The sequence below is a fragment of the Lathamus discolor genome, chromosome 3 (genome assembly GCF_037157495.1).
Source record: "Lathamus discolor isolate bLatDis1 chromosome 3, bLatDis1.hap1, whole genome shotgun sequence".
NCBI lineage: Eukaryota > Metazoa > Chordata > Aves > Psittaciformes > Psittacidae > Lathamus > Lathamus discolor.
The window spans coordinates 92,341,239-92,358,204 of record NC_088886.1 but is presented as its reverse complement, the minus strand read 5'-3'; the positions used below and the strand labels follow the sequence as shown (position 1 = coordinate 92,358,204).

General features: G+C 38.1%; 1 protein-coding gene and 1 long non-coding RNA gene across 2 annotated transcripts in view; one reads left to right on the top strand and one right to left on the bottom strand.

Annotated features, from left to right (window-relative positions):
* Nucleotides 1-1,063: 1,063 nt before the first annotated feature.
* LOC136010010 (uncharacterized) lies at nucleotides 1,064-6,993 on the bottom strand. Its single transcript, XR_010610728.1, has 2 exons — nucleotides 6,077-6,993; nucleotides 1,064-2,582 (listed from the first exon to the last, which is right to left on the bottom strand). It is a non-coding gene; the product is annotated as an uncharacterized LOC136010010 (long non-coding RNA).
* A 290-nt stretch (nucleotides 6,994-7,283) lies between these two features.
* Nucleotides 7,284-16,966, top strand: part of PSMD14 (proteasome 26S subunit, non-ATPase 14) — a 48,554-nt gene continuing 38,871 nt past the window's right edge. The window contains exons 1-3 of the mRNA XM_065670588.1: nucleotides 7,284-7,399; nucleotides 12,358-12,445; nucleotides 15,337-15,388. Coding sequence (XP_065526660.1) covers nucleotides 15,341-15,388 — 48 coding nt within the window. The 5' untranslated portion in view covers nucleotides 7,284-7,399; nucleotides 12,358-12,445; nucleotides 15,337-15,340. The remainder of the gene's footprint in view (nucleotides 7,400-12,357; nucleotides 12,446-15,336; nucleotides 15,389-16,966) is intronic.

The window sequence follows — 16,966 nt, the reverse complement described above, 5'->3', positions numbered from 1 at the left end:
CATTTTTATCAGTCAAACAAAATGTAGTCATTTAGACAGTGCTGTGACAACACTTTAAAAGCAAGAATAAACAAGCAAGTCCTATTTTTTTAGCAGAATAACCAAATCTGAAATACAATCATAAAATATGGTTTAAAATAAACTAAATTAGGTTTAGTTAAATTTAATTTAAAATTAACATGAACTTTTCACAGAACAGGTTAATGATGCCTTAACTGATACTGAGTGCTGCTTCATTAGTTACCAGGAACTCAACAAATATGCAAATATTTTAATAAAAAATAGTATGTGCAAGTGTAATATTTACATCTACCTTCTCTGCAAGAGATAGAGATCTCTTACTGTTTTATTATCTTAGCAAAAAATATCTGAAATGGATCGTATTTCCCACATCTACCTTTGCAATGAAAACTCGTGGGTTCAGTTGGTGCTTGGACTGAACTCAGGACCTGGAATAAGACTGGGGGTGGGGGGGGGAGGGGAAGTGCTTAGTTGCTCAAGCGGAAAGAACCAGAACTCCCTAAATGAAGGAAAAAATCTGGAAGCATACGATTTTTTAAAAAATCACTGAAATTAAAAATCTGGGCCGTATTAAGAGCTTCTTCAGATCATTTCTGCAATGGAGATTCAAGCTGCTACCACATGGTTCCAAATATTTAGGTCTCCAAATACCAACTGTTACAACATATCATTAAAGTCAGTTTATAACCTTAAATCAACTGAATCAAGATAGCTAGTGAGATGAGATAAATTGCTACTGTATTTATTTATGGTATTCTATGATTTTATGGCACACAGCCAATATAACTAAAATAAGGATCTTGGCTTACCTGTAATAGTTCATTGCCAATTGCAAGTACTCTGCCTATCCAAATTACAATTTTATCAATGTTTGTAAGGAGCTTGCCTATTCAGTAGAATAAAATCCTGAAAAATCATATTTCTGACAATTCAGATGCTACAAGTATAAAACAAACCTTTTCTACTACTTCTAATATTTTTATTCTGATCAGTGCAGAGAAAAAAACATGATCACAACTGTACGAATAATGCATAGTCAAGAAAAAATTATGATGTATTTTATTTTCCTTTTCCTTCTAATAGTGTCTTATGTTACAAAGAGCTGAACCAACTGAAGTCTGATGCATATGTTCAATCAATAAAATAGGTATTTTCTAAATCAACCAAGAAGGAGAAATATCTAAGCTTATCTAGCTAGCTGTTTACAATTTGTATTATCTCAGAAAATTTCCAAACACAATAAGGCTCCATCATGCTTTAATGTTTATAAGCATAGCAGAGAATTCTACTAAGGAGGAGCTGGAAGAAAGAGTCAGGACAGTGAAAGGAAAAAATGCCACGGGATGTATCTTGGTGTATCTTATGGAAGCACTGTGGAATGAGGCTATGTAGCAATTCTTCTTTACTTTTGTATCCTTAGAGAAATGCACAAATTGCATCCCTGTTTGTGGGGCAATTTCAAAAGAAAAACTTCTGGCTGAGTGGAAAATCTGTTTTCATAGAATAGTATCATCCCTACCATCCTTTAATAAGACATTATAATTACTTTCACTGTTGTCACCATCATTATGTCCTCCAGCAGGATAGTCGTGGATAGCTTTTCTTTAGCATATCTTTACAAGTTAAGTTGAAAGCAATCTATTTTCTGCAAAATGGCTGTTTTCATTGTATACAGGACACTGAACCTCTTGTGCAGGACCTTTTCACCATGTTGTGATTGATTTTACATCTATTGAAAACAAGTCTGGTCTCTGCCACTTGTTTACCCTTGTATTCTCTCTTCATGCTTTGGTATGCATTTTTAATTAGATACACTCCAGTTCTTTCACCACTAGCTAACACTTTTATTTGGGAAGCAGTCTTTACTAGCCCTGCAAATATCCGCTGTTCTTTGCAATGTCAAGTCCTTTTCTCACCTTGCTTTGACTTGGTTATCACTTATATCACAAGTAATTCATCCATCTGTTAACTGCTCCAATTCACATTACTTGGCTTTATTTTAAAGATCTTAACAATGGTCAATGGTCTCATCTGGCAGCTGGTTTCTTGTAAAAAAATGTGCCTTTCCCAAGTGACACTCTTGTGAGGATCAAAATATTCACTGAATGGGTTTTATCTAGCAGTTTACAGGTCCCTCGGGCTCTCCATAGAACATATTGTATATACCCAGTGCCTTGGGCATCCCATGTGTAGCAATGTGGAGGACTTCACCTTCTTCAGTTTTATTTCACTCTTCTCCAGCTTTCTGCCATGTTTTCCTTCCATACTGTGGGTTAATTCTTGCCACAAAAAAAAAAAAAAAAAAAACCAACCAAAAAACATACCATGCATCTATGTGAAGGTTTAAGTCTGGATCCAGGGTGTGCCTTGAAAGCAAAACTCTTCATTCCGACACACTTTGATGCTTTGCTTTGCCCCGTGAAGCTGTCTGGGAGTGCTGGAAATGGATTTTTTTTGTATGAAAAACTGCACACCAGAAATATGCTTAATACACTTTCGTTGCAAATGGGCACTGCATTCACTCTATGGGTCTCAATTAGAGCTATCCAAAGTAAAAAATACTGAAAGAAATAAAACATCGTTACCCTGTTTAGCCGTACAGATTTGTTCCTACTAGTCTGTACTACATCCTAACGCAGACATAGCCACAGAAGTGATTGAAATTGTCTTTATTTCTTGGCTCTCACTACCTGACATTGGTAAAAACAATTTACCAGTTACACAGCACTTTTTTAAAGGAATGTTTGATTCCAACAACAGAAATATCTTAAGTACTAAAGGAAGCGTGAAATTTATTTTTATTGTGGCACCAGAGGAAAAACTCCCACTGAATAAAGAAAAAAATTAGAATTAGGTGGAACATCGTTCCATCCCACAGTAATCCAGAAAAAAAACCTACAGTATGTCCACCTTACATACCACCTTTCTCTTAATTTACAGTCTTCAACTTACAGTCTTCTACACAGTTATTTAAATAATCTGTCTCTCACGGAGTAGCACCTTTGCAATTGCCAGGGACACAAACCCACTTCTCTGTTTCCTCATAAAAATTTTCCATTGACACCCCCAACACAGGCATTTCCAGCAAGACTTATTTTTTCTTGGCCTTATCTTCTCCAGATGGTTTGTAGATAGTTCTCACAACTCAGCTATCACTTTAAATAGATATAAAAAGACAAAAGTCCAGTTTCCTTTAGGACTGTATATGAAACTTGTATTGGCTGGCAAATACTGAAACTTCCAATATAAACGAGATCTTTTGGCTCCATTTGGGAGGGGTGGTATTATGACTCACTGTAGGGAATGTTTGCTTTCTTAATACTCTCTTCTTTCAAAATGGGGATGGATTATATCCAAATACATTGTTACCATTCTTCTCACCCAAATTAATCTGGGTTTATACTTGTCATACTTTAATGGGCAGGTCTGTGTTCTAGAAGAGATAGATTTGTTTGCACGTTTTCAATAATCATATGTTTCATGATTAATGAAGCCTCTTTCAAACCTCTAACAGCCTTCTGCAGCTGACTGCAGAATTGCTGAGAAGACTAAAAAAAGTCATCTCACTCATATACTATCTTTAACTAATCTTGTAAAATTTTATTCATTGTCTGTGACAAGACCTGTTATTAGTCTGTACACAGCAAAAAGTTATCAGGCATTTTACAAGCTGTTGGGGATGTCACAGGGGTCACTGTAAGCACTTGTAACTGTTTTGAGTGCTTGCCAAGTATGACAGAGGAAACCATTTTCCCATATATAGGTTTCTCAAGGCAGAGCTCCAGTCCATTCTCAGGGTAAAAGGCTTCAGTTTAAGAAACTACTGTTCCTCTACTTTTTTAGTGTTTGACTAGCAAACATAGTTCTAAGAAGAAAAAACAAAAAAAACCAAAAAAAAAAGCAAGTGTACTGCTTCTGATTCTTTTATCCCCTCACAAGGATGATGTCAGCTCTTTTACTCCCCAATGTATGTTCAGTCCCTATGCTCTCCTCCACATGCTTAAACATAGAAAATGTAACTGTCCACAACTCTAATGTTTTGTCCAATCCACAATGCAAATGGAGTGCATTTTTATCCTAGACTTTCTAAAATTGTATCTTCTGCTGAGTTTTAGTTTTGTTCTGGTTTTTTAATACTATGACAAAGTCCTGGAGACTTCCTCCTATCCCAGCACTAACAACGTTCTGTTTGTTTATATATATGATTTGCAAGTAAACAGTGGCCAGTCGCTCTGTATATTCCTCATATTCTACATACAACTCTTCAATTTTGTCACTCAGCTCTGTAAAATTAAACTCATTAATTACAGACCTGCAGGAAAATTGCTGCTTTAGCCCAATCACAAACAGACTTGGGGGAAAATCACACACCAGAGAAGTGAGGAGTCAGGAAAAAAAGGTGTGATCTCTTTGCAAGTCTGATCCCTACTGATCGCTTTACTACGAGCAAGGATAGGTTACTATGAGGAAAACCAGAAGAATGTAAGGGTCCATTTGAAAGAAGTTTTTACCACTTATGACAGCCACCCAAGCAATAAAAAAGGGAACATATCTTGAACATTTTCACTCAGCACTGCATTATAGTAAAGCAATAAATAGAAATATTCTATGGATTAGCACTGGTTAGACCAAAACAATAAGGGATTCAGGAGCATGCAAGAGAGTGCCCTTCTGATTAAATGACAATTTGGAAGTGTTTAACAACATATGGTCTCTTTTCTATGACATATATGATTAAGAATATATCTTTTTTATATAAAAATAAAAAATGCCATCTGTCATAAGTACCAACTATGATACTGCCTCTGTATATCCAATTAATTCACTATACTTTCTAATGTAAATATTTCTCCTATTTTCTCCTTTTTTCTTCTTCTGTAACTATATTTATTTATAAAATTTCAATACATGTATATATTTAAAAAGTCAATACTATGACTTGAAATGTAATTAAGACTAACAATGAAAGTCTGTTTCACTTTGTATTTCAACAGAGAAGGGCCAAATCCTCACATGGTTTGAAATGACATAGCTCATTTAAGTCAGTGATTAGAGGCAAATTAGAAAGACCTAACTATGTTGGTTTTCCTTACTGTACACATTAACACAAGGGAACACTTTCTGTAAATATTTTTGTTTCTTTCTCTTTATCGGAAGTGCTTAAAGACACATGACTGCAGAGTGAGGATTGAAATATATTTAGTATTTCTCATGGAATTCTGTCAGAATTCCAATGAACACAGAGGAATAAAAGGATTGCTCTTAAAACCACAGTACAAATCAGGAAAATATACAATGCATTTCAGTTGACTGAACTAATACTTTACCTCATTAATGAAATAATTAAAAAAAAGAACTTTTTACCACATAATTATTTTAATTACTTCTGGATCATTAAAATATGCAAGAGTCTCAAAATACAGTCTCAAGATTGTAGCAGTTAGTTTTTGCCAGGTTAAACCAGGAAAGAACATGACAGCCTGTTTGAAGCAGGGTGCAAGTTTTCTTTTGTATGAGACATATATAGTTAAACACACATATGCAGACAGACACATGTATGTCTTTACTTTTTTTTCCGAACAATTTCACTGTGGGTGCAGCAGTAAACTGCCCCACCAAGTTTTGCATTAGTAACAGAAAAAAGAAATGTCTGAACCACAACATAAACTACATTTTAAGCCTTCAGCTTTTAAAGAATCTGTCGGGAATCGTAACTCTTGTGATTTCCTCGGCCTAGTAAAGATCTGAAAAGGGATGGAAGAGACAGTTACAGGAACACTGATCGGGCCTCTCTTTTGTGTGCATGTGTGGGGGGTGTTGTTTTTGGTTGTTGTTGGTTTGTGGTTTTGTTTGTTTGTTTGTTTTCCCCAAAAAGATTGCCCTTCTTAAAGAGCAGAACAGCAGTTATAATGGTAACACACTTTCTCTTTTGATTCATTTTACACAACATGGTATAAAACCCTAAGACTTCCAAGTCTGCCAAAGTTTCATGGAAGGGGTGACTATATTGGTGTGAGGTTCTATCTACATAACTTATATCTATATAACATATTACCTTTTCACCTGCTTCCATGTAGTTGTCTATGAGCAGAAAATGCAGACCATCTTCTAATAATACATCCTCAATCCTTAAAGGAGCTTTCAAAAACTAACCATAATGTTCTTCTTGGAACCTTTATTCACAGTCCTAATAAATGGTTTTTAAAGGTTCTTAAGTAGTCCAATACTTTCTAAAATACTTGTAATACTTCAGTAACTAGATACAAATGAAAGTCTAAAATGGCAGTGTTTCAGTCATAATAAGCTCCTGAGGCACTGAGTCCCACGACCTGTTCACATATTGTCTGAAAAAAAAGTATTTCCTCAGTCTTGTATTTTCCTTTTAATTTACAAGAGATTTTGTTCCTATTTTAATGTAATAGAAATTCCAGTTTGCTTCTCTGCATCATTCATCACCATGCATGCTTTTATCTGATAATCTCCTGTTTATCTTCTACGTACGGCAAAAATTTTCACTTTTCCATTTCTGCTTAAGCTGATTTTATTGGTATGACCATTCTCTCTACTCTTCTTTCAATGCTTCTTATTTTCTGTAATACTGCTTTTGAGGAGTACATGTGATACTGTTTCTATTACATAATCATTCTTTTATCGATTTGATGCCACATGCTCTTCTGCTATCCTGTCACTTAGTTCTCTGTGCACAGGTGCCATTCGACTGCAATTTGCTTCGGAGATACGGGCATTAACCCACAGCACTTCATAGTTTAAGGGTTTTGTACCACTTTCCATTGTCACCTAAGAGGCGGCGTCTGAAGGCCTCTGCTTCCAAAAACTCGAAGTAACTGTGACAGTTACAGATGTGCTAGCGCACAATCCAGCAAACAGAAAAACGCGGGTGCGACCCGCTGCCTCAGCGGCTCCTCAAGCTTTTCCTCACTGACGCCGCCAGGCCCTCAGGGGCCTCGGGCCTCGGGCCTCAGGCCCAGGCCGGCCTCAACTCGCCCTCTAGTCTCGCCGTCCCGAGGACCGCCGCGGCTACCTGCGGCCTCAGCGCCACCGGAGTACGGGGCGAGCTCTCCCTCCTCGCTCCGCCTCCCCGAGGGAGGCCAGCAGCTGCTAAAGCCGCCGGCGGCCGCGCCGCAGCAGGCTTAACGGCCGCAGCTGCTCCCAAGCCCATCGGCGGCACACACCGTTGCCATGGCTCCCTGTCCCCCCCCCGCCACTTCCTGGGCTGCGGGACCGGAAGCCCCAGCCACGTGCCCTTTGAACCGGGAAGTGGTTGCGGAGGCCTGGGCGGACTTGGTTTGAATGAAATCCGGCTGATTCACGGCGGCCCGGACCGAGGTGGCGAAGCCGGGAGCGGCTCCGCGCAGAGGTGAGGACTCGGCGCGACTGGCGCCCTCGGCACCGGCCTTCTTGGGAGCCCGTGTGGGCTTCGCCGCGGCGTGAGGTGGTCTCTGCATGGTGGCGGCCGGACTGGGGCCCGGCGGGTCGGGGCCCGAGCGCCAGGCGATGGGGGGACGACCCGGCAGCTGTGGCGTGCCCTCCGTGGGAGTGAAGACGGAGCAGCTTTGGGAGCCCGGGGGGGCGGTTTGCTCCCCGGGCGGGAGGCACGCAGGCCCCCGTGGGGTCGGCGATGCCTGCCTGTGTTTGTGCTGGCTGCGACCGGAGAAAGTTTGGGCAATTTCGGGCAGCGACGGTGGGGCTGGAAACAGGCGGAGCGAGGCGGCCCGGCCCTCGGGAGCGGCGGGGAGCAGGGCAGCGGCCCGTCTGGGCCTCAGCGCCTGAGAGGCCCAGGCGGCTCTGCTTTTTTCTCCTTCCCAGCTGGGAGCAGCCGTCGCGTCTAGGTCGGCAGCGCCTGGGTCGCAGCTACTGGCCGGTGCCACGGGCCGTGCCCCCCAGGGCAGGTTTGTTCCCCTTACGCATCCGTCGCTTCTCATTTTGGGGACTTGGCGGACTGAAACTGCTGCTTCTGGAGTGAAGCGCTGCGGCGGTGCCTGGCGGTGTGCGGCTCGAGTACCGGTGGAGGGGGGAGCTCTGGCTGGGACACGAGAAGGAGTAGAAGTCTAATCTGCGTCAGACAGGATGAAGCAGAATTGCGTAGAAATGGAGCTATAATGAGAATGAACAGAGCAGTTTCTGGTATACAGCAGACCTAAGTATCGTTTTCAGAACAAGTCATGTGTTGTAGTTAGATACTTGTAAACAGTTGATAAATGAGAGTGTATGTTGATGTCATAATTTAAAATTGTACTTGTTTCCACTACACTGTAGAAACCAGGAAAACAACAAGGATTCAGCTTGACTTTTAAAAAATTTTACGCAAATTATTTGAAAACTCTGTGTAGCTGAAATGGTACTAGGCTAGCTGAAGGGTCCTACAGGTTTGTATTAGTCTTAAAAGCTTTCACCCCTGTGAGCCCAAGGTGTACTGTAATGCTTGCACACGGAGAAAACACTTGGAAGAATATTCTGCTGAGAAGAGCACTGTTTGTGAGTTTGTGTCATGGAAACAAGTAAGACCTGTGCTTGTGACGAAATCGGGAAATTGGCTTGCAGATGAATTATTTCTGAATCAGTGTGACTTTGAGCAGCTAGCTTTTGCCTATAGCTTAATGGAAAATTTGTGTTCTGTCAGGTGTTCTAATGTGCCATGTCAGGGATATTAATTTGATATCTGTGGTTAAGAAAATGAGAAGTTAGAGCATAGTTCAAAAGTAATTTATATTTTGGTATTATTTAATGTTAGCTTGTAAATTTTCTTGGAAGCAGTTCAACCTCGACAGACATTACAGAGTGTATTCTGACAGTAGCTACAATTATCTCCTGACATCTAGGATGATGGGAAAAACCAGGTATTTAATAGGAGACTAGTGTGACGATGGAGTCTTGGGTGACGTGGCTTAGTGTATGGCGTACCTGTGCGTGGCAGGGGGTCGGAACTAGATGACCTTAAAGTCCTTTCCAACCCTACTATTCTATGTTTCTTTGAGTTTGTGGCAGGGGATAGTTCTACTGTACTCACACTTATGTAGATTTCAGAGAAGCTCATTACTTTATATATAGCATAACATTAAAATTATTTTTGTGGGTTTCTGTGATGTTGTGATTTGTTTTTTTTTCCCTTAACTGCAACTTTGGTGTGAATGTACTTAAGTAGCTTTAAAGTAGCCCGCTTGGGTCTGGGTTACCTTGGTGACTAGCTCAGCAATTAATGTAGTTAGAACTAGGTTTGTTGTGCTTCTGGAGATCAGAAGGCAGAGTCTGAGAAGCTAACCTGCATACCTTCTAGTCAGCTCAGGTCTATTGAGATACAGGTCTATACAGTCCAGAAACATTGGGTTTACAGAGCTAAGCATGTTATGGAAGCAAAATAGTCATTTAGCTCTGGACTTGCACTACTGAAACTGCGTTTGTTTATGGCATGGTTAATCTTTAGCCTTAATGAACAGATTACTGCAAATTAATGTTGGTGGGTTTTTTTATCTCTCTTTTCATACAAAAAGTATAGAAAGATAGACCCACCCCCCCTTGTCACATGTGAAGTCTCTGATTAAAGTTTCTTTCATTCAGCATTTGGTGACTTTACCTGCAGTGAGGTTTTTCTTGGTGAAATGATGTTTCTCTGCAAGATGGAGTTTCTCAATTAATTTATCTTCATAGCTGTTTGTCATCCCTAGTGAAGCTGAAACTGTTATAGTTACAGCAAAAAGCCTTAAACCACTTTTTAAAGCGCTGTTAAAGTTGTTAATCCATCTGCTATGTGGAATTTGTCAACAGGAGATCTGGAAGTGCTTATAAAAAGCTTAGTATGCAGACTCAGGTGAAGAAACTGAATTACCAAATATGAAATGATTTGCACTAAGTCATGCAGTGTACAAATTGCAAAGTGTGGAATAAATTGCTGTCACCCAAGTCTAGCCTGATACTCTCTCCACTAATTGGGTAGTTTAGTAGCCAGTGTTTTCCATGTATGTTGAAGCTATTTCAGATTTTTTTTCTCTTTTTTTTTTTTGTAATATCTCAGAAATTGTCAACCTGGGAGAACCCTCTTTCCTTGAGGGATTGCATCATGGAATGTTAATGCTAGATAAAAATAGTGCACTGTGGTGTGAAATTTGTCTCATGCAAAAAGATACAGTAATTTAAGACTATTTCAGTTTCAAAATATGTGCTGAAACTTGTCAAGTATAAGTACAGTGGCTATTTTTTTATACCTGTGTGTATGTATACATTTGTGCATAATGCACTTACATAATTTCATCCGTTACCTTACGAAAAATATTTTCATTATTAAAAGTCAGCATTTAAATCAACTTTCAAGTGACTTGAAAGTAACAACCAACAACTGAATGGTGAACCAGAGCTCTCCAAATGGACAACTTTTGCCAAGTGTTAGTTACCTAACAGTAGTATTATGAACACATATTAGACATGATTTAAAAAAAAAAGTCCATTTTCAGATCAGTTGTGAGATGCTCTGTGTATACTTTGACATGAAATATATGCTGTGTATATATATGAAGTATATACTATGCCACATGTTTAATAGCAAAAAACTTTTCCCTTTTGAAGCCAGGACAGTTTAAAAAAATTACAGTAATGGAGGTTTGGTTTGTTTTTGGTTTTTTTTAAATACCATGGTATGTCCAAGGCTCTTTAGCTGAAGTGTTTCAAGCATGGGCGTACACAAACAGAATCTATTAAGCTAGGGTCTTTTGTTTGGTTGTGTTTTGTCCCACCAAAGTGAAAGTTTATTATAACTGGCTTTTTGTGGCTTTCTTCAACTTTCTGATATGGAACTGTTTGTTTAGTCTTCTGTGGTTTTTGTATATATCTTTAAGTATGTGTATAGGGGAAAAACCAGCAGATAAGTGTGTAATTAAAACTAGCCTTTTGCATTTTGCAGCAGAGGGGAAAAATTCTCACCTGTAAGTTACAATGTTGAGTGCCTGCCCTAGGAAACCCACTAAGCTCACAGAGATCTGTCTCTTTAATATCATTGTAGGAAGTGGGGAAGGGGGTGCAAGACTCCTGGGTGGCCAGCTGGCTAAAACTGAATCGGGTTGCAACTCTGAAGCCCACTTGTGAACTGGTGGCAGTTCTATTGCAGCCTGTGCTAATATAACTGCTGCTGTTGTGGTCCTGTCTTGTCTGATCTGGACCATTTCCTTTTTCAAAGCCAGCAGAAATGTAGTCACTTTTTTCTTTCGACTTTTTAGTGGAATTCCATCCCAGCCTGTCAGCACCAAGAAACTCTTTTGTTCTTTCTTGTCTTGTATTTAAGGTTCAGAATGGTCTTTGTTAAACTCCCTCTGTTCCTAATAAAATAAAAATAAATAAAATCCAACTCCAAAGACATTCTTTGGGCAGCGTCAGCTTAAAGAATGATTTGACATAAACATCTTCTGGGGTCTGGATTAGTGTTAGAAGCAAGCAGCTTTTCCAAGACCTCTTTCTGTTATGCCAAGACAACTGTTTCTGGGATGCAGTATGAATCCTTTGTGAAGAGGGTTAAACCCAACATTTTTGTTAGCCTATCAGTTTCCTGCAAGGCTGCACAAATGGCTGTCCTGGCAGTACTGAGAAAGCAGCATCGAGTTGGTAAGCAGCAGCAGCAGCTTCCCCACTGCTCCTTATGTTAGCACTGACATTGAAAAAAATGTCTATCAAATCATGGCCACAGATCATTTCACAGATCTGTTTTAAAACACTGCAGTACAAATGGTTGAGTGGATTGACTTAGTGGGCAGTATATTTGGGGAGGAGACTTTTAACTCCTAAACTGCATGTGAAGCACCCTTTCTTAACCTGAATTTAGGCAAACCTGAAGGTCTCTGTGACTTTCCCAGTGAAGCCAACTGGTCTTGCAGAAGCAAACAGGAAAACTGTCCATACCTGTGGAATGTGCTTTACCTTTGTGCCTAGGTCATCTTAACTATGGCAAAATTTTCGAAACTAATAGCAAAGGACCATAGTTCCAGTTTGCAACAGCATTTTTAATCATTTGTTAGCATTAAATTGTTTAAACAGGTTATTAAAATACCTCACTCTTGCATGGAATTCTGAGAAACTTGGGAACTTATTTCAGTGTTACAGATACTTGGGCAAGACATGACATGTACAGCTTCCAGGAATTCTATAGTACAAGGAGGTGGAATAAAATAAAAGGCATTCTTTGGGTTATTCTTCAGTGGCGCTTTGGGTTATTCTTCAGTAGCGCTTTGTCCTTTTGTACGTCATCAGTGTAACATTTCATTTTATGTATACTGCTGTTTCTAAATTTTACTGTGTTTCTGCCCTTTCCCTCCTTTCTGTTTTTTTTTTCTACAGGCAAGAGACTTCCTGGCATCAGCTTTATAGTCAAAAAGTGGGAGCTGCTGCTGAGTTTTGTCTCCTGTCACCTCTTTCTGAGCACCAGGTTAGAAATGCATATTTGCTTCATTTGTAAATGCTAAAGTTATCTTAATTAAGACTTAAAAATTTTGCTCAAGGTGTTTTAAGCTTTACAAAAGCATTATTTCATAAACTGAACTTATGGCTGAAATACTTGGGCACAGTGGATTAACAAAAAATAAAATTGATTTTAATTTGTAACACTAGCCTAAATTCTTCAATGCAGAGTAAACAAATATGATTAGGTATAAATATACTATAACTAACTAAGCCACGTTCAGTTACAGATAAGGAAGAAAAGTATTAGTTGCCAGAACTCTAACCAGAGTTGAAACACAGAGGTAGTGAAATAATTTGCTGCACATCTAGAACTGGTTTGTGAATTTTTTTTTTCCTTTGTGCTGTTGTCTTAACAATCAGAACGTCTTCCTTTCAGTGGCTAGTCTGTGCTGGGTGGGAAGTCTTATATCCATCCAGTTCTGTAAGACAATGAGATTTTCTTGTTTCAGTGTGTGTAACCAATTATTCTAATCCAACTTTAATATGACAAAATATGTTTTTACAAGTTATGTACTATTTATTCGGTTGCATTAGAAGTTGGAATGAATTATGTAAATATGAATGAACTAGAAATAACAACTTGTCACTACTAAAGTGAAATGTAAGTAGGTATAAGATTTCTTATTCAAGATTACCTCTTAAATGTACAGAGGTAATACACCTCATCATCTTATGGAAGTTGTAATTATAGGCAAGATCAGTTTTATCGTTACCAGTTGTAGAGACTAAGAGTTTCTTAAAATAAATGTGCAGCCATGATTGATCATAATTTTAGTTACTGTAAATCTAATTCTCAGCCACTCTTCAGCCCTCATTAGTGTCATGAAAGATGAGTCATTGTGGGTTTCAATGGAGGAGTATCTACCACAGAGGGGTAAAATGAAATGAAGTTGGTGTTGCTTTGTACTTGTGACTTGAAGCCATTTACCATGTGCTTACATAATAGCTTTAAACAGCAACTTAACCTTTCCATGGAAATCCTACAACTTGATTTGGAATTTTATTATAGTTCAGTATAGAAAAGTGTGTATGCTTTATGTGTAGCCTTTGCCTGTAATAAAGAAGCTTGGTTTCAGTGACTGTCTGAAAAGAAAAGTATGGCCACTGACCCTTTAATAAATCCTTTTTAGTGCTTATAGTGCCAAGTTAGATGTAAGGAAGTACTTGATGTTATTTGGGGCCCCAGTTGCTGGGTTTGTATGTTCTACAAAATCAAGTGAATGAATCATATGAAGATAATAGCTTGCTAGTGCATTAAACTAGGAAAGTGAAATTAGCAAATAGAGCAAGCAATATGGATCCATGTGTCTTAGATATTGTTGTTTGAAATGAGTGAAATTCCATGCATGATTAAAGTAGGAGTTAGATAGTCGTGTGTAGTGGTAAATTCAAATGCTGCCTCTTTGTGTGTTATCAAGAAGCTTAAATTACCTGTTACAAACTTCAATTGAAATAAAGCCTGTTAGTATCTAGCCATAAAAAATAGTACCAAATTTCAAAGGAATAATGAGATATTAACCTTCAACATAAAGACTTTTAATACACAAAGTGAATTATTCTTCTTGAGAAGTTCAAAGCTCTTTTGCATGACTAATTTTTTTTAAAAAACTTCTTGAATTAGTATTAATGAAATCTTTTGAAATTATGTGTATAATTCCATTATGTGTAATGTCCATTTGGAGTATGTATATTGGAAGTATTAGTACTTCTTAATTGCTTTTGTATCACCTGATCAGGCTTTGTCATGTTGCATTAAGACTTGTGCAATTAAGTTTCTGATTACTTAGTATCTTCTAAGTCACAAATAAAATAAGCCAGTAAAGTTTACTTATTTCTATTATCTTTGGAAATGGCTCTATTTGCTGAAAGCAGCTGTTTAAAAAGTAGTATTCGGTAGGTTGGGTTTTTTTGTTTGTTTTATCAACTGAGTTTTAAAAAATTAAAGATAAGTAAGGAAGATAAAGGCCTGTTACAGCAGGGACAGAACCTTTACTTAGATACCCACAATTAAACTGTAGATTACTAAAGTGCTTTTCAACAACAGAAAGTGAATAAACATTAGTGTAATTTTTTTTAGTTGAGTACCTTAACAGTTCTTATTCTTGGAGGTCACTCCTTTGAAAGTTGCAAGATAGAAAAGCTGCTGCCTTTTTTTTTTTTATTTTTTATTTTTTAATTCCTTTAAGTAATGAGTTAGTTGCATTGATTGCACATGCAACACTGGAAATGTATTAAATGACAGTATTGTCACTAGTGTTCTAACTATATACACATTAAATGTTTACTTTACAGTATTTCTTTTTAGTATAATGAGTTCATTAAAAAAAAAAGCTTTTGATGATAATTCAGAGATCCATAATCTGCTCAGTGTCTTTTATATGGAGTTTTGATAATAACTGACAAGCTGTAAGTTAATTAGCACAGAACTTACTAATGAGGATGCTTAAAATCCTTTACTTTCACGTTTTTATTGATGCTTTCTGAACAAATTGGAGTAAACTTGATTGTATATCTAATAAGTTTTAGGCACTTCTTGAATGTAGGTGCTGTTTTAAGCAATAAAAATCCCCCAGTTAATTGAATGAGAGGAAAGTTTTGAAAAGTTTGTCAAGAGTGCTTGTCTTCAGAAATGGGGGTAACCCAAAACCAAAGCAATAAAACAAAGTCTGTTAATTAGCATGGAAGACAGCTTCTTGAATTAATATGTGGTGTTAATTAACAGGAAGTCTGATGTTGTGTTGTAATTACCACCAATATTTTTGACATACTGAGTGACTGAAGGTGAATTATATAGATAGCAATTTAGTAAACACTTCAGAGATTGGGAACATTTTTCCTTTGTTTCTGTTTTTCTAGAAATATGGATAGACTTCTGCGACTTGGAGGCGGTATGCCTGGGCTGGGACAGGTTAGTATATAGCTTGTTAATATCTTCTCTAATATTAATAAATTCTGAAAAATTCCATTTACTGTATTTAAACAACATGAAAAAAAAGGTTCATAGTAATAATCTCTGCCTCTAGAGATGCTATGCAAGTGTATGCAAATTATTGTTACAGCCTGACCGGCTTTTTTTGTCAATATGAACTCTTGTGTTGGCACTGAGTTTACAGAATGTTTATAAACTTTTCATTTGGCATCTGAACATTTTAAATTTTGGATTGAAAAACATTGGAAACACAGAATAGAATAAAAAATTTCCAATTATATGGATTTTCAGAACATAAAGATTGTTCTGAATAGCTGAGCTCCTTTGGTGCATAATTTTTTTTTCCCACTTGCTCCTTCATAAATGATGTACTTAAGTCCTTGGATCACATCATGATCAGCATTTTAAGACACTGAAGTATATGTAAATTTTAGGATGTAATTTGAGTTAAATTTATCACTTGCAGGTAGTTATAGCCACAGATATGTGTGTTTGTTTCTTCGTTTCTTAATTTCTTCTGTAGTCCTCACTACTGTAATATGCTAAACAGCAAAAAGGCCTTCTGGCAGCCGCCCTTGTTCCAGTGGGAGACCTACACACGTTGTATGACTTCTGCTACCACTAGAGCAAGTCCTAGTACTTTTCTTCTTGGCCTATTGATAGGGCAAGTGGTCTTGAAAATTAAACCAGTCTGATTTTACTACATTGGGGTGACTACTGTGGATATAGGGAGAAAAAAAAACACAACAGACCCAGACATTAGGAACTTCTTTGTCTGAGGCTTGTAGGAAGAATTATTTCCCTAAGGAAAGAGCTTTGGTGTAATTTTCTTTGTAGTCCTGGCTGGCCACAGTAGCTGGCCTTTCTCTGCTTTCCTCATTTGCCTCCAGGGCTCTGTTCTACACTGAAAATACAGACTCTTGTCCTGGAGGAATCAGTTCTGTTTGTCTTAGGCTTCATGATATGTGTGTGAGTTTGCTTCTGGGATGATTGAAATTGCTAAACCCGCAGGTTCTTTTGGGTGTGTGTAGTGTGTTCGTGTCCAGTATAACTAGGAAAGGATTGTTTTAATACTGAAGCATTTGGTGAAATATTCTAGGCTGATTTACAGCCTCTAGGTGTTTTGCCAAATAAACTGTAACTTTTGGTGCATAATTTTTTTTCCTTTTTATAGCTGAAATTCTATTCACGCTCTCTTAGCGAATCTTCAAGCAGCCCTCAGTTATTTTTAGTTTTACTTTCTTAAACAGTTATTTCTCTTGTTCCTCTGAGCTGCCAGCCTGCTTCATGACTCTTCATTTTTTTAACATCTGCGCAGTCTAATCACTCAAGCTTTCACTTCTTAGTCCTCTCTGAACTTGACGGGTATCAAAGCTGTTTTTCAAATTTACAGTTAACTCTCTGCTGCTTTCTGAATTTCTCGGCTTTAACTTAAAGCTTGCTAGAAGATTGTGGCAGACAATAGAACATAACATACTAAAGCTTGCAGAACTCCTGTAGCAGCTTTGGTCTGCTGAGCTACTCTGTGTTTGTTTAAATGTGGAATTGGCTCTTAAA